The sequence below is a fragment of the Lithobates pipiens genome, unplaced genomic scaffold, assembly GCF_037356315.1.
Source record: "Lithobates pipiens isolate NorthernLeopardFrog02 unplaced genomic scaffold, aLitPip1_a1.2 Scaffold_16, whole genome shotgun sequence".
Taxonomy (NCBI): Eukaryota; Metazoa; Chordata; class Amphibia; order Anura; family Ranidae; genus Lithobates; species Lithobates pipiens.
This window is the reverse complement of record NW_027507748.1, coordinates 366,581,684-366,606,918: the sequence shown is the minus strand read 5'-3', so window position 1 is coordinate 366,606,918 and position 25,235 is coordinate 366,581,684. Positions and strand designations below refer to the sequence as shown.

The 25,235-nt window shown below is 44.2% G+C and overlaps 1 protein-coding gene across 1 annotated transcript in view; it reads left to right on the top strand.

Annotated features, from left to right (window-relative positions):
- The window catches only part of MFSD2A (MFSD2 lysolipid transporter A, lysophospholipid), a 34,101-nt gene extending 31,217 nt beyond the window's left edge, over window positions 1–2,884 (top strand). Inside the window, exon 14 of the mRNA XM_077482079.1 lies at window positions 1,889–2,884. Within this exon, the coding sequence (XP_077338205.1) occupies window positions 1,889–1,943 (55 nt within the window). The 3' untranslated portion in view covers window positions 1,944–2,884. The remainder of the gene's footprint in view (window positions 1–1,888) is intronic.
- The last annotated feature ends 22,351 nt before the right edge of the window (window positions 2,885–25,235 follow it).

Genomic DNA, 25,235 nt, shown 5'->3' with positions numbered 1-25,235 from the left:
TCTCCCGACTTCGGGGGTCTTGTCCCCCTCTTCGGTTCTTCTGCCGGGCCACCGCGCCTTCTTGTAGCTCTTTTGCAGGCGGTGGCCCGGTCTTCTGTCGCCGCTGCCTTCCGTTCTTCTGTCGCCGCCTTCGGTTCTTCTGCCGGGCCACCGCGCCTTCTTGTAGCTCTTTTACAGGCGGTGGCCCGGTCTTCTGTCGCCACTGTCGTCGTCGCCGCCGCCGCCGCCTTCCGTTCTTGTTCTTCTTCTTGTTCTTCTTCTTCTTCTCCTGGAGATGTTGACTCGACGAGCTCTCCGGCCGGAATGCCAGAGCCGCGCTGTGCGGTCACTTATATAGTGACAATGGGGCGGTGTCACATGGTATATGTCACATGGGTTGGTCACATGGTGACCCCGCCCCCTTACGATGTCATAGTCCCCATGTGACATCAACCCATGTGACCAACCCATGTGACATATACCATGTGACACCGCCCCATTGTCACTATATAAGTGACCGCACAGCGCGGCTCTGGCATTCCGGCCGGAGAGCTCGTCGAGTCAACATCTCCAGGAGAAGAAGAAGAAGAACAAGAAGAAGAACAAGAACGGAAGGCGGCGGCGGCGGCGACGACAGCGGCGACAGAAGACCGGGCCACCGCCTGTAAAAGAGCTACAAGAAGGCGCGGTGGCCCGGCAGAAGAACCGAAGGCGGCGACAGAAGAACGGAAGGCAGCGGCGACAGAAGACCGGGCCACCGCCTGCAAAAGAGCTACAAGAAGGCGCGGTGGCCCGGCAGAAGAACCGAAGAGGGGGACAAGACCCCCGAAGTCGGGAGAAGAGGCCGGCGGCGGGGAGGAAGAAAGCCGGACTCCTCCGCTAGTAAAAGAGCTACACACAGATAGCGGAGGAGTCCGGCGAGAAGACCCCCGAAGACGGAAGATCCCCGGAGCTGTGCAATAAAATATTTTTTCCCTGTGTTGTGTTTTTTTTTTGTACTTTATTTCACAGGTGAATGGGTAGGGGTACATTGTACCCCATACTCATTCACATAGGGTGGGGGGCCGGTATCCGGGGGCCCCCTTCTTAAAGGGGGCTCCCGGATTCCGATAAGCCCCCCGCCCGCAGACCCCGACAACCAACGGCCAGGGTTGTCGGGAAGAGGCCCTTGTCCTCATCAACATGGGGACAAGGTGCTTTGGGGTGGGGGGGCCGCGCGGCCCCCCCTTCCCCAAGGCACCCCCCCATGTTGAGGGCATGCGGCCTGGTACGGCTCAGGAGGGGGGCGCGCTCGCTCGCCCCCCTTTCCTGGCCGGCCGGGTAGCGTGCTCGGACAAGGGTCTGGTGTGGACTTTGGGGGAACCCCCACGCCGATTTTTTTCGGCGTTGGGGTTCCCCTTTAAGCCCATTCCAGGCGGCGGAGCCCGCGACGTCTCCTTCGCGGGCCCCGCCTACCTGTACACGCGCTCGAAATGGGCGGACTTTCCGAGCGGGAACAGTTTGCTCATTTCGAAAGTAGCCTACACACGGGCGGACTGTTCGCTCAAACACAGTTTCAGCGGACAGTTTTTCAGAATTTCCGAAAGACTTTGTCCGTCCAACTGTCCGCTGAAACTGTCCGCTGAAAGCCCACACACGGGCAGACTGTCCGCCCAAACACTGTTCAGCGAACAAGGTTGGGCGAACAGTCCGCCCGTGTGTACGCGGCCTTAGTGATGTCTAGCAAAGGAAAGATTCCAAGGTTATTGGAAACTCTAAGTGCCAGCATTTGGGAAGGGCAACATATCCAGCAGGTAAAAGATCATCAAAATTAATGGACATGCTCTGGCTATATATAAACCTTGCTTCTGTTTTGCATGAAATTTGCATATGCTACTGTGCTTACTCATGGTCTGTTTATCTTTTTCAGAGAGAATGACCGAGACTCAGATTCTGACTCAGTGGAACTTGCAAGCAATTTATGACACAGGCATTTGCCTTCCTAAAGTTTACACAACTGTAGAGACATTCAGTTTCCCCCATTGAGGGGAGGTACCAGCCAATGAAAGACTTATCTGCACTACGCTCTTAACTTTCCCTCTGGGGACAAGTGCCAACCCTTGGTGCTATCTGTGCTTGGAACACACTGAATGCTGCAATCCTACTGAACTTTGCACTAACATAGGGCAAATATATTAATTTAACTGTATATTTCTCACTAGGTTTTGTATATAAAAACTTTTTCCCATGTGTTTGAGGAATGGAGAAGGTAGTTGTTTGAATACTGTATATGTGGTTAAAAAGTTGTCTCGGCAGGTTGTAAAAACCACTGAGATTAACTAGTGTATGTATGGTAATAAAAGTGGACGATTGTGTTTATAATGTATATGCTGCTGTATATTCTATGAATCTTGCTATGTACAGTACATAAGTATTTGTAATTTATATACAAACAACTCTCGAACATCCTAATACTGTATTTCGTATTTATTTTACATAAAGCACATGGGCAACACTTATTGTGTAAGCATACTTTTTTAATTGTATTACGAGAAGCTGCATATTGATTGAATGACCAAAGTAACAAACACATGGACCATCGTCTGACTCCAAGAGCACAGAATGCATTATCATTGGAGCTCGACCTGTATGGTTTTGCTGCTTTAAAATGACTATCTGACAATATATGCCTGTATGTTTACAACTGTACATGTGTGCAAGATTTTCTACATGTTTGGAAAATGCTCGTTTTTCATAATCGTCTGTTTTCATGAATTTTGTTCCAGTGTCGATGGATGAATGCTCATTTGTAGAATGTATAATTTAAATTTGGCAACGTTTTGGGGGGCGGCTTTGTGTTGTCCTGTTTTTAAGCCTTTTTCTGTAATTTTTGAAACGTGCTCCAATATACTTGGAAAATTACAAATTTCCTGACTTCTTTTTATGCTGTGTGTAATATTTTTATTAAACTTTGTAATGGGGCTCCATATGGTTACTGCAAGAGAAAATGCTAGTGTCTCTGAGCTTCGCTCTAAAATCGGCAACACTTCTCTCTATTAGGCTTCATGTACACTGCTGCTGGTAGGAGCAGTTGGGAGTTTTTTTTTTTTTTTTCAACTGCCCCTGAACTCGCCTCTGTTATCTAATCTGTCCATGTACACAGGGTCTTTTACAGTCATTTCTAGGCAGTTAAGTTTAGAGCATTTTTTTTGGAACGCAAAAAAATGGATTCAGAAGCTGAGTTTACAGGCAGTTCAAGCGCCAAACGCTTTTAAACACAGTAACTCACATTTAGCCGCATTTCGTTTGCAGGCATTTTCATTTTTGGCTAATTTTGATAAATAATTCTAAACAAGGCTAAATGCGACATCTAACCACTTACTTATGTAACGTCGCTTTGCCCTGTGGCCACCGGGGGCATGCTCGCCCCCGGAGCCAATGCGAGTGCCCGGCGGCCACAATCGCCCACGGGCTCCTGCGATCGTGGCTGACACACGAACTGGGATCTGTGTGTGTAAACACAGTTTTGGGTTCTCTGAGGGGAGAAGAGACAGTTTGCTGTTCATACTCCATATGAACAATCTGTCATCTCCCCTACACAGTTCCCTCCTGCCTTCAGTTAGAACACACACACACACAACCCCTTGATCGCCCCTAGTGTTAATCCCTTCTCTCCCAGTGACATTTTTACAGTAATCAATGCATTTTTATAGCACTGATCGTTGTATTAATGTCAATGGTACCAAAGAATGTGTCAAAATTGTCCGATGTGTCTGGCATAATGTTGCAGTCCTGATTAAAAATCACAGATTGCCGCCATTACTAGTAAAAAAAAAAAAATGTATAATAAAAATACCATCAGGGATAGTTTTTCTTTTTTTTTTTTTTTTTTAGACGCTATAACTTTTGCGTAAACCAATATACGTGTATTGCGATATTTTTGGTAAAAAAAAAAAATGTACGAATACATATCAGCCTAAACTGAGGAAAATTTTTTTCTTAAATATATTTTTGGGGGATATTTATCATCGCAAAAGGTAAAAAATTGCTTCTTTTTTTTTTTTCCCAAAATTGTCGCTTTTTTTTTTTATAGCGCAAAAAATAAAAACCGCAGCGGTGATCAAATACCACCAAAAGAAAGCTCTATTTGTGGGGATTTGTTTGGGTGCAACGTTGCATGACCACGCAATTGTCAGTTAAAGCAACTCAGTGCTGATTTGCAAAAAGTGCTCTGGTCAGGAAGGAGCTAAAATCTTTTGGGGCTGAAGCAGTTAAACGCGGCAAAACTGAAGTTTTAAACGTGGGTTACTATCTGTCAAGTTAAATCGTTCAGGAGAGGTTGTTAAAACGTCCCGTGTACATGAAGCCATAATTGGTATTCCATAGAGGCCCACACAGATATCTCCATCTCTTTTGATTCAGCATCATACACTCTGTTATCATATATTGTCCACTTAAATCTGCCAACATTGAAGGTTTCAGATGATGCTTATCAAATATCGGTGGATACCTTTTTGGCTATGTGCTGCCTCTACAGATGCACACAGTATATGCTGACCAGAGTGGGACACATCCATATGTATTGTGCAGCTTCACTCAAAAATGGCAATGATCCAAATCTGTGGGGCTTTGATGGCATTCAGTTTTGACTGCCTTAGAGCAGTAAGTTTTTTTTTTTTTTTGTTCATTTCAGATACAGAAAAAACAAAATAGTCAAAAGCATGCAGCAGCTACAAAATAAGCCACGTGAGAATGGTTGGAGGGTATGGATTCCTTTTTTAGTGTCAGTCCGCCCAAAATAGATTTTTCTATTGTTAGTAGATGCTAAACAATGAATCCACTTGATTCTATGTCTCAGGGACTCTTCAGTTCTTGACCCTTAAAGCCATGGCTATTATAAGGGGTTCCCACTCTCCCGTTACATTTTAATTGACTTTTATAATGTGGAGATGCTGAGCTTGGTCAGGAATATTGTCAGGGAGACTAATGGAATTATACAAGAAACCAGGGGCTGCCTATAGGTAAGGAAAGAAAGCTTACCATTTGTCTTATGAAAAGACTTTTAGTTGCCTATCCATTAAGCTGGAAGCCAAGAGATCCCTCTATTACATGACTGTAAAAGCCTAGCCATTTTATCAACCGTATGTTTGTTTAGGTAGACACCCCCGGACATGGCTTTCTTTCAGGGAAATGTGGACCTCTGAGAAGATCCATCTTGACCAAACAATTCTTCCCTAAAATCAGTTGGCTGGGGGTGCCTGCAGAGCTGGTGGATTTAAGACGAGATGCAGCTATCCCAATTTATACTAATTTTGCAACAGTCCTTTCATGTCTATGGACTGCCTTTTAGACTAGGGCTACATTCAACATGTCATTCTTTGTTTGCTGTATTGGCAATATATTGATTCAAGTTGATGTGGCTGAAGCCCTGCTAACACAACTTCAGGTGTAGCTCCAGCCTTAAATAAGGTGTACTTTATTTCTGATGTGTAAATTGTTTCATATCAGGTTCAGATTGGCAATGCAATCTAACAGTGGAATGTAGCTATGTGTTATGCCTGCTATGGAGAATTCTAGCAAATGGAAAATATAATCCTGGCCTCAGCAGTATAATATGCTTACCATACCTCCTGCTGCTGCCTGTCTCATTACCACTCTATAGAATTGACTGTGCTGGAGACTATTACCTATGATAAAGAATAGCCCAATTAGCATCAGAGTACACAATGCAGTCTGTGTACAGAAGTACCAGAATCTCACAGGTTTATATATATATATATATATATATATATATATATATATATATATATATATATATATATATAGTATGTATGTGTGTGTGTGTGTGTGTGTGTGTGTGTGTGTGTGTGTGTATGTATGTATGTATATATATATATATATATATATATATATATATATATATATATATATATAATATATAGGAAAACTGCTAAAATGCACGTATGGCAGCTCTTTGGTCTGAGTGTTCTGGGCATTAGTTTGAAGGGACTTTTTGAAAGCAAAACACCTGAATGAGACTTCTCAGTGAAGGGTACCATACAAAGATTCCTGCACTGCATATTAGCCACAGCCTCGTAGGCAGTCCATGAGATTAAAAAATGGCAGCCTCCATCCAAGGCTTCTTGCACATGCATTACACTATTTGTAAAATCCTGCCTAATTATAGGCCTCTAATGTTCCAGTAAGCACACTGTACAAGGGTTATTGCTACGTGGCCACGTTTCAGTCAGGTGCCTGCACTGCCTCATAGTGACATCAGGCTTGGACTGCTGGCTCCAAGAGCATTCCAGCAGGAAGAGCTCAGAAAATGGACATCTGCAAGGAACTGATATTTATGCAGTTTCAAGGAAACCTTTACTTCTAGAAATATGAGGGCTATCATTCCTGACCCCATTTGTAGAATGCCAATTTCCTGGCTATCTGGGGCTTTAATACCTTCTTGATGAACTTGAACAAGAATATCATTTAGAAAGTCTTAGGCTAGGTTCACATTTATTACTATAGAACCCAGACCTTAAAGACCTCTCTGGAACAGTATGCTCATCGTGATGGATGAAGCCTGGATTATATATGGGAACTAGTCACGTGGACAGGAAAGACAGGGTCACCTGGTCTCTTTGATTGTAGTTCAATTACAAGTAATATTACATACAGTACAAGCTTTAAATTGTTTGTGTATCCTGAATAGTATGTGTTTATATGTAAAAACTATCAGGAAACCAGGAATGTGTTTGAAACGTATACAGTGTTGAACTTTTCAAACTTGGAGCTAAATTCAACCACTCATAGCTTAGCCTTAGGTGGATTACCAGGTGTTACTTCATACCATAGGTCGCACACTTTACTGCCACTTCTGCCTAAAGCCCTTTTTTTAGAACTCTGATTCTTCCTCGCACCTTTTGCTACAGGATGGTCACCACCCAGACTACTGTGTATTCTTTCTCAGATACACTTACCTGCATTTACTTTGAGTACTCCATAGGGGAATAGGCTCACTGATCGCAATGGTGAAACCAGGCACAAGCTTTGCTATCAGTGGCAAAAGCCCATGCAAACATTTGCTCTGCGGAAGGCCTGCAAAACACCCAAACTGCTCAACAGCATCCATGCTTCCCTTGCACTGGAGCAGGACCCTATTTTAACATTGGTCTCTTCATCTGGAGGAGCGCCAGCATGGGACCTGGGAAAAGGAGGATCCAGGCTGCTCTGAGCAAAAATTGTGCACAGAGCAGGTAAATATAAAACCTTTGTTATTTAAAAAAAAAAAAATCAAGGCTTTAATATGTCTGATGCCCAGCTCTTCAATTTCTGTTTGTTCATTGCCCTAGTCCATTTAGCTGAGGTTTGACAATCAACAGGATCCTGTCTTCAAGGGTTGTGCTTTAACAAAATTGAAAAAAACAAAAATGTGGCGTTCCCCAAGGTAACATTTCTAGTCCCCTTTATAATAGGGGGCCTCCCAATACACACCTACTCCCAAGGCAATGAGTACAGGGGTAAAGAGTCAAAAGGGATGTTTAAATGATGCTCAGTAGGTACTAAGGGGCCCAAAATGTACCTAGAAAATATCCCCCACACCACTACACCACCACCACCAGCTTGAACTGACTGTTGATACAAGGCAGGATGGATCCATGCTTTCATGTTTACAACAAATTCTGACCCCACCATCTGAAAGTCACATCTGAAATTGAGACTCATCAGACCAGGCACGTTTTTCCAATCTTCTATTGTCCAATTTTGGAGAGCATGTGCGAATTGTAGCCTCAATTTCAAGGTTTGATGCGTTGTGATCGTATTCTGCATACCTTGATTGTAACGAGTGGTTATTTGAGTTACTGTTGCCGTTCTATCATCTCGAACCAGTCTGGCCATCAGTGTTGCCAACCGTCAGTATTTTTTCTGGCAGCTAGTAAAATACGGTCACTTTTCTTCTGCCAGTAAACGTCCGTGGCAGGGAAAGGTTGCCAGTTAAAAATATGGCTGCACAGTTCTGCTCAGGAGCCGACAGAGACCATCCAAATGGAAAGGGGATCACCTCTCCAGGTGGAAATGTGGGTCCAGAACTCTCCTCAGAACTGGAACACCAGGTGCTGGCTAAGCATATAGCAACATGAGGCAAAAAAGGAGTTCTGGACAGTCGCACTCCAGAATATAGCCTTTATTTGTAAAAAGTCCAACAGATACAAGCCACAGCAAAAAATGGGATAAACGAGCTGACGAGTTTCACACTTAACAGTGCTAAGTCATCCCAGTGCCTGCCACAGTGTGTTCGGGTGTTTCCATTGGGTCTGGCAGAAGCGGTGCCTGAGTGTTTTGTGTGATGTCATGGTGTAAGGGAGCTGATTGGAGAGGCTGGAACCTTATGTGTGGGTCTGTGGGATAGGAGCAAGGCAAGCCAGGAGTGGGACTGTCAGTGCAGTTTGGAATGGAGTGGACTGAAGGGACCACATGGCGTAGAGAGAGACTGTCACTGTGACTTAGGAGAGGACATGTCATCTGTGCTGCTGCACACTGCTATCAATGTCACTGTGAGGCCGCGTACACACGCGCGGACTGTTCGCCCAACTTTGTCCGCTGAACAGTGTTTGGGCGGACAGTCCGCTCGTGTGTGGGCTTTCAGCGGACAGTTTCAGCGGACAGTTGGACGGACAAGGTTTTTCGGAAATTCCGTAAAACTGTCCGCTGAAACCTTGTTTGAGCGAACAGTCCGCCCGTGTGTAGGCTTGTTCGTCAAACAAAGTTGCGCGCATGCTCAGAAAGGATTTTCACGCCGAAAGCTATAATGCAGTGTATAGGACGTCGTATTTTTCGTCCCGTCGTACGTGCCGTTCACGTCATCGCGCACGGTTTCAGCAAACTGTTCGTCCGTCGTGTGTGGCCATGTCCGTCCATGCTAAGTTTGAGCGGACTGTTTGCCGAAACTGTTGGACGGACAAAGTTGGGCGAACAGTCCGCGCGTGTGTACGCGGCCTCAGAGTCAATTTCATGTGTGTGTGCCTTCCCATTCTAATTTCTTGCCCTCCTGAGTCCTGGCCCTGAGCTACCTAATTACTATATTGAAAATAAAATAAATAATATGTTTTTTGCCTTAATATCTACCCTAAATCACATTGCTAATTGCATATTGTACCTTTTTGTAGCCTAAATACTGAAATTTGCACTTAAAACTGTAATTTTGTTATTTTTGGAAATGCCAGAAAATCCTTGGCTGTGCAAGTACTTGAGTTACCTATTTTACAGATGCCCTTTAATAAATGAAGTCTGAATCCTGCTCATGCCCAGAAGTCATTTATAAGTAGATGCATAGATCAAATTTGGCAGTATTAGTATACATTGGTTACTTGATAATAACACTAGGACTAATTTGCCTGTCAAAGTATTGCTTATACTTTTGGGCCCCTTGCATGCTTACACTACATTAGGCATATAACAAAATATGCTTGTTGTTGTGGCATCTAGGGAACCTCAACTGCAGCAAATTTGTGTTCATTAAGATGCATTATAGAAAGTGTATTTTACAATGTACACCTGCGTGCAAGAGCCCTTATAATAACATATATAAATTTTATCTGGAACACATTTTTTATTTTTTTTTTGAAAATCTGTTTATTGAGTTTTAAACCATTGAACAAAAAACAAACAACAAACATTGGTCACGACTAGAGTGGACTTCGGTATCTACAGAGACATGAGAAGAGGCAAACAGTTGCGTGCATTATAACAGTGGGCCAGAGACCTCATAATGGTTCCCGCAGGTGGCATTTGTGGGCAGGATGACGTCAGTGGGCCCAGAGCATCCACCACCAAAATACAATTACATTCACACTTGCATGTTCCTATTTTTGGAGGAAAATATCAGGTTAAGAAGGGTGCAAGTCAGAGGCTGTGGAGGGATCAGCCAGCCATTTGGACCAAACCTTAGTAATAATCCTTGTATAAGGGCAGGCTACTGTTAACTAGTTGTTTCCACAAAGATAGAGGAGGAGGAGTGGGCTTACGCCAGCTAAGGGCTATGGCTTTGCGGGCATAAAAGAGGAGCAGTCCGACCAGAGTGCGGCTAGCCACAGTGGGAACTAGTTCCTCCACCAGGCCCAGTATACATATTGCCATGGAGGGTTGGAGCGATATGGTGGTGACCTGTGAGATGACCTTTAGTATCTCTTTCCAGTAGTCAACAATGGGTGGGCAGGTCCAAAAAATGTGGGTGAAGTCACCTGGTATCGCTCCGCATCGCCAGCAGCCGGGGGGGGGGGGGGGCGGGGTTCATTTTGTGCAGCCTATGCGGGGTGAAATATGCACGGTGGACCATTTTAAATTGTATCAGGCGGTCTCTCAGGGAGACGAGGGATCTAAAAGGGAAGTCCCATACGTCGTCCCAATCATCATTATCAAAGTCAGGTATGTCGTGTAGCCACTTGTTCCTAAGTTTTTCCATAGTGGGCAGGGAGGTCAGCACCAAATGAGAGTAGAGGCGAGAGGTGGGCTTTTGTGCGCATCCAGACCTGAGGAGGTCATCTGGAACACATTTTAATGAAAACCCATGCTCTGATTTTTATTATATTTTTAAAGAATATGTAAACTCAACATTTCATATTCCTAAAATGTGCCTGTTCTACCATGTACTTGTATGAAACAATGTCCTGTCCCTGGTGTTCCTGACAGCCCCTTTGCTTTCATATTAAATAACTGACCACGCTAAGCAGGACAGCATGGCCAGTTCTCTAGCTATGCTGGGAATTCAGTGTGCTCTCCTCCAATGATCGGACTTGTCCTGACACCCCCTTCTCCAGCACAGCTATTCGCTGGGAAGCTTAGTGTGCTGCTGCTTCTCTTCCCCCCTCCCCCCCTCAGCTCTTATGCAGCTAAGAGCAGAGGAAATGTGATAATAAAAAAAAAAAAAAAAAAAAAGGGGCGGTATTTATAATTTTTTTATATCTATACACAAATGTTTTGCCTTTTATTTATATTTTAAACTAAAAACACTTTAACCGCTTAAGGACCGTCTCCTGCACATTTACGTTGGCAGAATGGCACGGCTGGGCACAAGCACGTACAGGTACGTTGCTCTTTAAGTGCCCAGCCATGGGTTGCAAGCGCGCCGCGGCGGCTCGTTCACGACCCGGTCCCGAGTTCCGTGACTGTGGCCACGGGACCAGCGGACTTGATCACTCCTGGTGTCCCGTGATCGGATCACAGAGCTGAAGAACGAGGAGAGGTATGTGTAAGCAAACCTCTGCCCGTGCTTCCTACTGTGGCTGTCACAGATCGTCTGTTCCCTGTTATAGGAGAAGACGATCAGTGACGTTACATGCCAGGCCACGCCCCCTACAATAAAAAAAAAAAAAAACACACAACGTCACACATAACCCCCTCCCCGCCCCCTAGTGGTTAACTCTTTTACTGCCATTTACACAGGAATCAGTGCATTTAAATAGCACTGATTGCTGTATAAATGACAATGGTCCCAAAAATGTGTCAAAAATGTCCATATGTCCGCCATAATGTCGCAGTCACAAAAATCGCTGATCACCGCCATTACTAGTAAAAAAAAAATAATAAAAATGCTATAAAACTATCCCCTATTTGTAAACGCTATAACTTTTGCGCAAACCAATCAATAATCGCCAATTGCGTTTTGTTTGTTTTTTTACCAAAAATATGTAGAAGAATACGTATCGGCCTAAACTGAAAAAAAAAAATTTTTTATATATTTTTGGGGGATATTTATTATAGCAAAAAGTAAAAAATTGCATTTTTTTTCAAAATTGTTGCTCTATTTTTGTTAATAGCGCAAAAAATAAAAACCGCAGAGGTGATAAAATACCACCAAAAAAAAAAAAAAAGTTCTATTTGGGGAAAAAAATGTTTTTTTCATATAGTAACTGTAGAGTCAACATGTTTCAGGGGTTCCAAGGAGCCTCTGTCATCAGTGCTGGAGATTGTAGAGAGCTTGCAATCTTGCTTCATGTTGTATTTCCTAATGAGGAGCCTGCTTCTGGTTTTTAGTTTGACAGTGCTTCTCTTCTCCACTCCTACATTGTAATCATTACAGTATTAAACGGAGGCACACTGCCATCTTCAGGCTGGTGTGACCTCTGCAAGAATGGGCTGTCAATGATTGTGTTATGGAAATAATGCTAAGACAGCTTGTTCTTTTCTTCTGACAGCAATAGAGTGCACTAGAAAGTTCTGTCATCTTGCCCAAAGGGGAAGTTTTAGGTCCCTGAATTGCACCGGCAGCCGTTTACCAGCAAAGAAGGATTTTGCACACTTAACCACTTGCCCACTGGGCACCTTTACCCCCTTTCTAAACAGACCAATTTTCAGCTTTCAGCACTCTCACATTTTGAATGATAATTACTCAGTCATGTAACACTGTACCCATATGACATATTTGTTATTTTCTCCCAAAAATAGAGCTTTCTTTTGATGGTATTTAATCACCACTGGGTTTTTTATTTTTGAGCTATAAATCAAAAGAAGATTGACAATTTAGTAAAAAAAAAAAATGCATTTTTCGGTTATAACATTTTGCAAATTAGTAACTTTTCTTTATACATTTTGGACAAATACTGCTACATATCTTTCGTGAAAAATTACTAAATCACTGTATATTATTTTGTGAGTCTACAAGCTATGGTGCCAATCATTGAAAATTAATCACACCTGATGTACTGTCGGCCTATCGCATTTCTTGAATTTCTTGTACAATTTTCCATTAGATTTACCAAAAACCATATAATATGAGGTCAAACAAATTAAACCGCTTTCAATTGTATCCACTTAGGCAGGCCCTTGCACTACATAGTTTAAGGTAAATCTAAAGGAAAATTGTACAAGAGAATTGAACATGTATGGCCAGTCCAACAAGCCAGGACAGTACAAATACCCCCCAAGCGTTGGTTCGATTGGCAAGTTGATTAAGTGAAATTAAATTGAAAAAAAAGGAGAAAACTCTGACGGGTAGGATTTTTATGACAGAAAATATCCTATTGGTCTCTGTCATAAACGCTTCTACCTGCTTGTCAGCGTTTATGTACACTGGGCTACATATACTCAGCTCAGTTTATATTTATAGCACTGCTTTCTGCCATGATGATGTGGATTCCCATGCACATGTGCTGGAGTCACATCATGGCAAGTGGTCAAAGGTTCTGGATGAAGACCGGCAAAAGATAGAAGCGCTGACAGCACAGCACTGGAGGGGATTACTAAAAAGAAACACATTCTCTGATACCCCCTTCCTTCCAATGGCAGCCAAGAATTTGTCATCATCCACCAGCATCACTGTGTCTTATACCAAACTACTATATGTGGAAAGTGCAGGAACATGGTTTGCTAAGAGCAATGTAGGTACCTGCACTAATTATTATGTAGCAATACCCCCATAGAGTCAAGAAGCAGTCCTTGCACTTTGTTTTTTTGTTTGTTTTATTAGGGGAATAGAACTTGGATGGGGATAGGGTGCATATGGGATGCTCACTTGATTGAAGAAAATTTGTAGGGACTTAACTATATACACTCCCAGTATATATACACAACCTCTTCTCCTTAACCTCCAGCACATACCCTTGCTTACAGAGTACCACTGCTAGGACCAGCTAACACTGATGTAGAGATCTAACATTGGCTCTGTCAGGCCCAAAGCAAATCCACTTTGCAGGCAGGGACCGTGGGCCCTATGGTGTACCAAAATAATGGTAGTCCTTAGTGCTAGCTGTCCTAAATGTGGCTACTGCTCCTAGTACCACCTCTTCGGGCACTGCCTGCCCTCCTGGCAGCAGCTGCCTCTTTCCACTGCCCATGCCACCACAGTCCTCCTGACTGGCTCGCTCTGCACCCATCCCAGACGATGCCATCTCAGTCCTCTCAGGCGTGCCTCCTAGTCCTCCTATGACTGTGTTTCACTCACTAGCCCTCTTGGCTGTTCCTGAAGACTTGCCTGACAGTGTTCTCCTGTTGTCCTGATTACTCCCAGTGCCTCCTTGCCAGGACACCTCCATGGCTTTGGGAAGGTCCCATCCGCACCTGAGCCCAGGCCCAAGGTCACCCCCCCCCCCCCCAAAGACTAGGGAGCTCCCTCAAAGGTGACAACAGCCTAACATTCCATCTCCAGCTTCCACCCAAAATCTCCCCCCCAGCTGGGCTTATCCAGAGTATTTGAGGGGGGCCTTCCCCCTGTCAATCCAAGTTGGGGATTCACCAGGGCCCTCAGAATACTCCAGGCAGCTCCACCTTACTTCCCCTCCAATCTTTCTAGAAGTTTCCAACACATTTTATAAATAGGGGAGAGGTCTCAGTGATGCTGCCTGTGAGTAAACCAGCTCTCCCTAGATCTTTGCCCAAACCAGGAAAAAAACACAGACAGGTTTGGCTACCAGCTGAGCCTGCACACATTTTCCTACTTTAAACAACAAAAAAACCCTATCTACAATTCTAGCACTAGAGGGTGGTATACTTACAAAGTAGTTTCCATCAGGCAGATGTTACAAACCTAGGCAACCACATTTTGTGAAAGATAACTGCGGGTTTAAATTCTAAGTAAAAACAGAGAAGTATAACAATATAAGAACAAACACAAGCACACTAAGATAGCCAAAGATTTTGATGTATTTATATCCCATATTTAAATAGATCCAACAATTATATTGTCTCAAGTTTGCTTTTAAGGCACTGGTCTTGTATTCCTTATGAGCTGTCTCCCCTCCGGATGCCACATTCATATTGCATAATTAAACTTTCCATATTTAGTTGCATGCCCTGTGGTTGGTACAGGATGTAGACTGCAGGAAGTTTGTCAGATCTTTTACAAACAGTGCAGACATTTCCACATTTCTGTAAAGAAAGATCTACGGTAAAGAGTGAACACATTCAGCAGCAAGTGCCTCATCCCCAGCTATTGCAGCAAGGTTAGATTTCCGCATTTCACAAATATACGTGTGATGTTTCTCCAGCCATTTCGAATAGTCTTTCCAAGTTTAAAATGCAAGCTGTATCAGCAACTCATTAAACTATCAAGCTCATTTAATACTTAAAGTGTTACTAAACCCACAACAGTAAAATCAGTCTGTATATGTAGTAAAGTATTCTTGTTATACTCACTGTGGAACCTAAGGGGTTAATCCTGCTCATTGTGTAAAAAGTTTGTGTGATCCTGCCTTCTCTGATCCTCCCCTTCCTCCACTGTCCCCAGTCCATGTCTCAACATTACAGAGCCTTGTACATGCACAGTTTGGTGTGTATTGCTAGAGAATTTTATTTACCATGCGTATTTATCTGCGTATAACACGTGTCGGCATATAACACGCACCCCAAGTTTAAGAAAAAAACTTACATTTAAATACCCATCAATGCAGCCTTTTCAGTGTCCATCTGCAGCCATGTCCATCATTGCACCCTTGTCCGGTGTCTTTGCAGCATTGCCCAGCCTCATTGCAGGCTGATTATTTAAAATTGGCACTGATCTCCGCTGACTGTGAGCGGAGAGGAGCGAGCGCTGACGACATACACAAAGCCGAGTGTACTCAGCTAGGCTCGGCTCCTCTCGCAGTCCCGCCCTATGATGGACATAACACAGGTCCAATGGCGGGACTGGGTGGGACTGTGAGCGGAGCCAAGTGCCGTTGATATACACATAGCCAAGTGTACTCGGCTAGGCTCGGCTCCTCTCGCAGTCACGCCCAGTCCCTGCATTATGTCCATCATAGGGTGGGACTGAGCGTGACTGTGAGCAGAGCTGAGCCTAGCCAAATACACTTGGCTATGTGTATATCTGCGGTGCTCGCGGGGGATCAGCAGGGATCAGTGTATAACATGCACCCACACTTTTTCCCTGATTTTAAGGTGAAAAAAGTGCGTGTTTTACACCGATAAATACAGTACTTTTTCTTGCGAGGGTGCATGTGATCAGTACAGGGCCAATCAGCACTATCTAGATAGAGGGTCAGGGGTCCTGCAGCATCACAGATCAGTCAGAGTAGAATGAAAACTCCTCCTACAAGCTTTAACCAGACACTGATAGAAGTCACAAAACTGTTATATACTGCTGATGATAAATGGTATTTAGCAGTTTAAATTTACGAAAATAATTGCATTTCCTTGTTCTGGTTTAGTAACACTTTAATGTTGTAAAAAAAAAAAAAAAAAAAAAAAAAAACTAATTAGATATTGTATCTTCTTTTTTACAGGAAGTGTCATTATATAACCACAAAGCAGAAGACAGTTCTTTTTCTGTTATATGCATAATGCTACCAGTTTTGGAGACAATATATTTATACGTTAATGAGGTCCATTTTGTTATAGGAGTCTGTGTTATTTTTTCAAAAAATTACATTTATCTATTTTAACCACTTGCCGCCCGCCCTATAGGCAATTGACGGCTGCAAAGTGGTTGCATAATCCTGACCGGACGTCATATGACGTGATCAGGATTATGAGCCGCTGCGCGCCCCCGGGGGCGCGCATCGCGGCGATCGTTGTTGCAGGGTGTCAGTCTGACACCCGGCAACTACGATCTCGGTAAAGAGTCTCCGACGGAGACTCTTTACCACGTGATCAGCCGTGTCCAATCACGGCTGATCACATTGTAAATGGTAAGAGCCGGTGATCGGCTTTCCCTCACTCGCGTCTGTCAGACGCGAGTAGAGGAGAGCCGATCGGCTGCTCCTCTGACAGGGGGGTCTGTGCTGATCGATTATCAGCACAGCCCCCCCCCCCCGAGGATGCCCACACTGGACCACCAGGGACGCCACCAGACCACCAGGGAAAAGGTAATCCTCCCTAGACCACCAGGGATGCCAGTCAGCACAATGGATGCCAATCAGTGCCCATAATGGATGCCAATCAGTGCCCACAATGGGCATCACTGATTGGCATGCATTATTGTTTGGCACTGATTGGCATCCATTACTATAGTATAACACCAATGCCGCCTATGAGTGCCCACCTGTACCTGTGCCGCCTATCAGTGCCCACCTGTGCCGCCTATCAGTGCCCACCTGTGCCGCCTATCAGTGCCCACCTGTGCCGCCTATCAGTGCCCACCCATGCCCATCTGTGCCGCCCATCCATGCCCATCTGTGCCGCCCATCCATGCCGCCCATCCATGCCAATCCGTGCCAGCTATCAGTGCCAATTTGTGCCACCTATCAGTGTCCGTCCGTGTCGCCCATCAGTGCCGCCCATCAGTGCCGCCCATCAGTGCCGCCCATCAGTGCCGCCCATCAGTGCCGCCTATCAGTGCCGCCTATCAGTGCCGCCTATCAGTGCCGCCTATCAGTGCCGCCTATCAGTGTCCATCAATGCCACCTCATCAGTGCCACTTCATTGGTGCCCATCAGTGCCGCCTTATCAGTGCCCATCAGTGTAGCCCCATCAGTGCCCATCAGTGAAGGAGAAAACGTACTTATTTACAAAGTTTTGAAACTGAAACAAAAAAAAACATTTTTTTTTCTAAATTTTCGGTATTTTTTTATTTGTAGCGCAAAAAATAAAAACCATAGAGGTAATCAAATACCACCAAAAGAAAGCTCTATTTGTGGGAAAAAAATGATAAAAATTTCATTTGGGTACAGTGTAGCATGACCGCGCAATTGTCATTCAAAGTGCGACAGTGCTGAAAGCTCAAAATTGGTCTGGGCAGGAAGGTGTTTAAGTGCCCTGTATTGAAGTGGTTAAAAATATTTTGTTACCTAAAGTCGACCACATGCTAAGAGTCTGATTGTTCAATCACCATGTAAACCTTTTATAATGACTACTTTGTAATGGTTGGGACTGCCAATATAAACCATTCCATTTATACTCAATATTTAGTAGTCTCATAATAAATAGTTATTGTCAAACCTAAAGAATAGTGTACAATCAGATTGTAACATGTGTGGCTAAACCTATACTGTTGGCAAGGCTTGAGAGAAGCTATGATCTATTGTGGTACCAGTATCTCCAATCCTATACTTTGGCAGTACAATAGGCGTACTATAACACTATATTTATCAAGGCTATGCGCAAGGTACAGTAACGCATAACAACTAGGTATCAACTTTCATTGATCTAGGCTGTATAAACATTTTATGGTTTCCTCAAACATGGCTCTGTCTACTGAATATGATACCTTATTATCTTGGTCTATGTGTCTATTACCTTGGTACCTTGTTATTATCAAACCACATGACCACACATATGACAGCTTCACAGAAAAAAATGCACTGTGAAGAATCCACTGACATCTGTAATAAAGTATCATGGATGGAAGGCGTTAAGAACTTAAAGAGGAAGTAAACTCCCATGCATATATTGAACCGATAGGTAAGCCTATAATAAGGCTTACCTATAGGTAATGTAAATATCTCATAAACGTGCACCGTTTTAAGAGATATTTACTGTATATGAAGCCCAATACATCAACGGTCCATGAGCCTCTGAGGGAACTGTCACCCGTGCCATTTCTTAAGAAGCCTATGCCTTGACCAGTGGCTCCTGCGCACACGCATGGGAGTGACGTCACACGACTCCGGCCAGTCACAAAGCCGGACTCCGCAGACCCAGAAGGAAGATGGGCGAAGATGGATGTGGCCTTCAGTGGGAAAACAAGGGCTTTGTTTGCAAGTAAGTTCAACATAATGTGCTAGTATGCGATGCATGTTAGCACATTATGCCTTTACTTTTGCAGGTCAGAAAAAAAGAAAACAGGACTTTACTTCCTCTTTAACTAAAGGTCTACATGCTTACCTAAAGGTTAACAAGGGGTTAAAGAAGAACAGCCTTAAACACACTAATTAAAATACATTGTAGCAGAACTGTTAAATTGCATTTATGAATGAAGCCTGTAAACACTGTTTTCAGAGGTCATTCATGAAGGTGCATTGATAGCCACTCATGAGACAGGGCAGATCCCAGCTGTCAATCTGATCTCAGATTACACTGGGATAGACACTGTTCCAGTTTAATATGTGGGACAGAGCTGTCAGTTTGTCAGCCATGTTCCGATCTGTGCCAGCATTTCTGTATACATATCAGCAGGTCTCAGATGTTATAGTGACAGCTGGAATGGAGTCCTACAAAGCTTAGCCTTCAGTTGGGCAATTAGCCCTGCTGTCTGCATAAAGAGTCTCTGTCAGCAGCTCCTGATATAAGGATCGGCTCCCAGCTGTCAGAGAGACAACCAGGCCCTGCATTACACCAATATAGCCATCTCCCTGTTATAATCTTTGAGCTGATTGCACCAAATTACAATGTACTCTGTGTGATAGATGTGGGAAAATCCAGGCCTTCTGAAACAATGTGCTGTGAACCATTAAATAATAAAGCCTAACAGCAGACATTTTTGGTGTAAACCAAATACAGCTTTTAAATAGAAGAATCTCATACCAACTGTAAAGCATGGTGGTGGAAGTGTTACAGTTTGATGTTGTTTTGCTGCTTCAGGGTCCATGCAGCTGGCATCATCTAATCAGCTATGAATTCTTCATTAAAAGTGTGCTTGAGGAGAACGTGAGGCCATCTATCTGAAAGTTGAACCTGAAAGGGGTCTTTCAACGCATTCATGATCCAAAGCACACTAGTAAATCATCCAATAAATGACTAAAAAAGAAGAAAAGGAGAGTTATGGTCTGGCCTAGCCAAATCCCTGATTTGAATCACATAGAAAACTTGTAGAGGGATTTGAAATGGGCAGTTCCTGTAAGAAAAAACACAAATGAACCAGTGGACTGTTCCAGTCTGCCTTTACCTGTTCTCAAACCTACTTAATCATCCCCAGCCTTGAACCCATAGACGTCTCCAGTCTACCTGTACTTATGCTACTGTTATGCCGCATACACACGATCGGAATTCTCGTGGGAAAAAGCTCTGATGGTTTTCCAGACGGAATTCCGATGGAATTCGGCTCAAGCTGTCTTGCCTACACACGGTCACATCAAATTCCGATCATTTATAACGCGGGGATGTACAACATGTACGACGGGACTAGAAAAAGGAAGTTCAATAGCCAGTAGCCAATAGCTTCTGTCTCGTAGTTGAATCTGAGCATGCGTGATTTTTGGCATGTCGGAATTACCGATAGAAAGTTTTTCTGTCTGGAAAATTGAGAACATGCTATCAATTTTTGGCTGGCGGAAATTCGGACAGCTAAATTATGATGGAGCATACACAGTCGCATTTTCCGATGAAAAGCTCTCATCTGTCTTTTTCTGGCCGGAATTCCGATCGTGTGTATGCGGCATAACTGAAAGAAAATTATTTTCTGCTAACAATACTTATACATTTTGGAGTATCTCACATCACCCCAAATCCCCTCCTGTTACAAGGTTCTACAAGCAAATATACTGTAAAAAAACAACCCCCTAGAGTGTTCAGTTAGAATGGATGGCGCTGTGTGTCTGGCTGCCTTTGCACTGTTTTTGGGACAGAGCCTGGTATAGTACAACAGCCTTGTCGGGGGTAGCGATACAGTAGAAATGTATTCTTTAGTTGAATTTCCCTCAACTGACTGGATATTTGGAATGAACACTAGATAAGTTACCTGTTATAAGTATTTTTACAAGCACAATGTAGAAGCCGTGTGAGAAATGTAGGGAAACTTAGAGGTGTGCTTAGTGCCAAGAACTGAAAGCTGCTCACTGATTACAACCATTAAACTGTATTTGGAAGTGTAGAGACCCTGCCCCTAAGCAGAGTTGTCCTGAGCTGAAATTTGTTGTTACTCCTATTGTTACTGCTAACTAGACTGTAGTAAGCCTAAGCCCTGAATTGTTTTAACTCTGCTTTCATTAGGTTTTCCCTAAGCTCGGGGTATTGTTTGCTTATGCCTTTTGCAGGGGAGTGTTCTTCAGCTGATAGTGCAGTAAGAAACTATTTTGCTGAGCTATGTAGTCTAACGCCATTCTAGCCAACCACTAGCAGTTTTATTGTTAGTGGTGCATGCTGGGGGTCCTTTATCTTTGCAACCTGAACTGTTGCCAGAAAAGGTGATTGTGTTGGAGGCCTCGGACTCCCAGGCCTGCTACCTGAAGAGGGTGCAGCCAAGAGTGGCCCAATCTGACACCTGAGGATGTGTTAGTTTACCTTATCATTTTTTTCTGTAACGGTAAACAACACTTTAAGGGCTCATTCACATTTAACCTGCAATGGTGGCTGGACACATATATTATACCCAGTGGCACGTTTAGTGGACAGTACCACCGCTGAACGTGAGCCATTCAAGGTTCCCTTTTCTGTATTGACTGCTGCTAGTGGAAACAGCTGGAGTAATTTTTGGCTATCCTGTGCCTTAACCTTCTGTTCTTCAGTTTATTGCACTCTAAAGCTTTAAAGTGGATGTAAACCCAATTCATGAATTTTGAGCTGGACACATATCTGTAGTGTTTTCTTATCTCTCTCCAAAGCACGAGTTCAGTGGTCCCTAGCTCTTTTATCAGCCTGATAACTTCTGACAAGTTCTACCACACAGGAGACAAAAGCAGCCTGAAGTTTGTGTCTGGAAGGTTGCTATAAATAGATTAGCAGAGTGCTGCTCCATTCAGAGCAGAGCTCTGCACATTCCTTCCTTCCTTTGACAATGTGGAGTGTGGGTATGTGCCTTTCCTCCAATCAGCTGTCTTGGCTGTATGCAAATAATCCACTCCCAGCACTGAGCAGGAAGAGAACATCTGTAACATCATGTTCACTTTCTAAAGAATATATACAGATGAAGACAGCAGAACATGCCATGGGTGGAAACAGAGCAAACAGAATCTGGAGCATCTTCACATAGTAACCAATTAGCTTCTAGCCTCAGATTATTCAGAAAGGCCACCTTTCAGTAAGGCCTCATTTAGCCACATGTAGCAAGAATAGGCAGGTGATAGTTGTTTGTCACGGCTTCCATGTTTCCCTCCTCGTTGAGAACCAAACAAGGGTCACATGAGAGGCCTACTCTAGGATGGCCTCTTCTGGGCTACGCTAAGCACATTATATAGGGTCACTTTACTGCACATGGAGTAGCTTTGCTTTGTACTATTTTCATCAATGGCCTGGGACAAGCCTAAGGCTGCTGTGGGGGAATACTCTGCCTTAAGGTGGGCCTCTACTCTTAGAGATGAACATATTCCATGTACACTGGCACTGCAATTGCTCTCCAGTTACCGCTCGGTTCCCTATGACAATGTACACTTTCTCTGTAATCTGCATTTAGGTGGGACATGCTGAGCCTTGTCCACATCCACCTGTCCATTGTTTTCCACTACCATTCCCCAGTAGTGGAGTGGACCCCACTGTGCACCCTGCACAGGTTTCACACATGCATTTAACTTAACTCTTGAAATTCCGTACCTTTGTACAGAAAGGGAACCTCTGCTGACAGAAGGAGTGCCAACAACATCTGACTCCGCTACTAGAGGCTTTGTCAGCTATAACAGGTACACATTATCGACAGGCTGCTGTAAAACTTCCGTTACCCTAGGTAACCACTTGTGTCTTCACACTACTCCACACCGATATCTTCATACCCAAATGTGTTTAAGACCCACTCGGTGGGCTTTGTGTGCTGGTTACTTGCATTACACCCCTTTCAGTAACTTCAAAGGGGTTACCAATTTTTCAAATGCTTTACTTAGAAAAGTGCAAAAGCAATTACAGAGTTCAACATTCAAAGGTATAAGTCTTCCATAATTCCCTAACTCTAACGGCTGTGTGCTGCCCCAGGCATACTTGCAAGGGTAGTGATTGTGTAACACAGAGTCCAACAGTGGCATTCTTCCAGAGCTGGTGTCTTCGGGGGGGAAACCCGAGGTTCTGATGACTTTACATCCAGGCAGTGACAAATGACATCCTTCTGCTCCTCTCGAGTATTGTTCTTTGTCTCATTCCCTTATGGCAGAGGTGCCCAACCTTTTGAAGAGCGAGGGCAACTTAAGCGACTTGGTAACTGGTCACGGGCCACAATAAGCAGAGCAGGGAAATGACAGGTCCATGCAGAGTGGACACGGACACAGCCCACTCTATTCTATGGGTCCTCCGATCCGATTTGCCCTAACAGAAGGGGATTGATCCCCTTCTGTTTTTTTTTTTTAACAAATCAGATTGGAGGTAGGCAGGTGTAAAAGGACGCAAATCTGTTTATATCTGCCGTTTCATAGAGGTGAATGGAGGGTTCGATTGAGTTGGACCGATTGTGTGAAAGGGGCCTTTCACACTAATGCAGCTTCTTTCCTGTGGGTTAGCTACGCTTTGCCATAGACTTCTATTATATCCTGCAGGTGTGGTGCACTGTCTGAAAGCTCACCAAACCTGCACGTAATAACAAAATTCTATGGCTCAGTGCAGGTAAACTGAAAGTGCACTGCACTGGGAGATCAGTTTGAAAGCAGCCCAGTAACCACTGCGCAGATATGCCCATATATACACTGCAATTTTAGTAATAAATTGACCTTTAATAACAGTCTTCCATTCAGGCATCGCCTGCTGTTGCTGTCCCCGGCAGAGTGCATTTGGTATCACTCCGCCTGTGGCAAGAGACTGCGCTATACAGGAAGCATCAGCTTATACAGCTCTGCTCCACAGCAGCTTGCTTTGCCGGCTTCATTAACAACACAGATGCTCTGGGATGGCGAGTCTACAACCCATGATCTAAGCTTGCCAATCTGCCATCCCACAGAAGGAGGTCGCAGGCCATATCCGAAGGCTCCATGGGCCACATGTGGCCCCCGGGCCACTGGTTGGGCACCCCTGACTTATGACATCAGATAACTTGATGCGAGTCCTGGACTTCTCGTCTCTCTACCAAGGGGTTCTTGTACCTTCTTCACTGGATCTCTCTATGGACCCTATTGCAGGCCTCCCCATGGGCTCTTGGGGCAGAAACTCCTCATACCACTGCCCCATATTTATATATCACAGGATTAGTGGGCCGAAAACCCAGAGAAAAACCCACCAAAAGACCAAGGAAATGGGAAAAGCATTAATTCCTACCCTCCCCACTGGGACAGCACCTAACTGGTTATTTCAACCTGTTGTAAGATTGGGGTGATCAGACTCAAGCGGTAGGTGCATTTTCAATGAGTGCGCTAGTCCAAAACTGTATTTTTTAGGGCATGGTAGCCCACTTTTATTTAAAAGAACGGAAAAGTGCACACAAGACATCAGTAGCCCATGCAGGGGGTTCCACCATTACATATCTTGCGCAATCAAAATACTTCAGCCTCCTGGCTTACTCTCTTGCCACATGGCTGCTTCAGGCCTCAAGCCTAAGCCTAAGGTCAGCTCCTCAGACCAAAAGAGTTTCCTATGCCGCATACACACGATCGGACATTCCGACCACAAAATCCTTTTTTCCAATGCATGTTGGCTCAAGCTTGTCTTGCATACATACATTCGCACAAATGTGACGAGGTGACGTACAATGCATACAATGAAATATGAAGTTTAATAGCCAGTCCGGCTCTTTTGCTTGATTGCAAGCATGCATGGAATTTTGTACGTCGGAATTGTGTGCACACGATCGGAATTTCTGACAATGGATTTTGTTATCGAAAAATTAGAGATCGGCTCTCAAATTTTTGTTGTCGGAAATTCCAACAAAAAATGTTCGATGGAGCCTACACACAGTCGAAATTTTTCCGACAACAAGCTTCCATCGAACATTTGTTGTCGGAAAATCCAACTGGGCGTACGCAGCATTAAGCCCTCTCCTAGCTTACTCCCGATCAGCTCCTTGCTGCTTTGTCACAAGTTACATCTGCCTCCTGCAGACATGCATGCTCTGGCTGCCCCATGCAGCCTCTGACTCCTCTCAGAGGAATGGGAGTTCACCTGACTCCCATGCACGGACTTCCTGTCTGTTGGGTGGGGCCCTGAGCCATAGTCAGGTAACAACTAAATAGCCCAGCACACAGCTGTGCAATCAGCATGCCTGTCTCTCCAAAATCTGGCGTAAACCAGCAATCCTCCAGGTAGCACGGAGTTCCACTGCCACACTGTTTACACACATCCCATGCATTCCAGCAGCAAGAATCAGCGGATTCTCATGAATGGAATGACAGGTGCATGAGAAAGGCATTGTCCACTCAGCCTATACATAGAATTGACAGGCTGACAGCAACCACCACTGTTCATATGTAGCTGCACACCAAGCAGTTACCTGTGGTAAGGGAAAGGTGTTCAAGCCTGAATGCAATCAATACTTTGTACAGGCTGAGTGGCGGCCGCTATTTGCATACACCTGTCATTCCAGCCACAAAAATCTGCTGATTCTTGCCACTGGAAACTGGTGTATGCGTCTA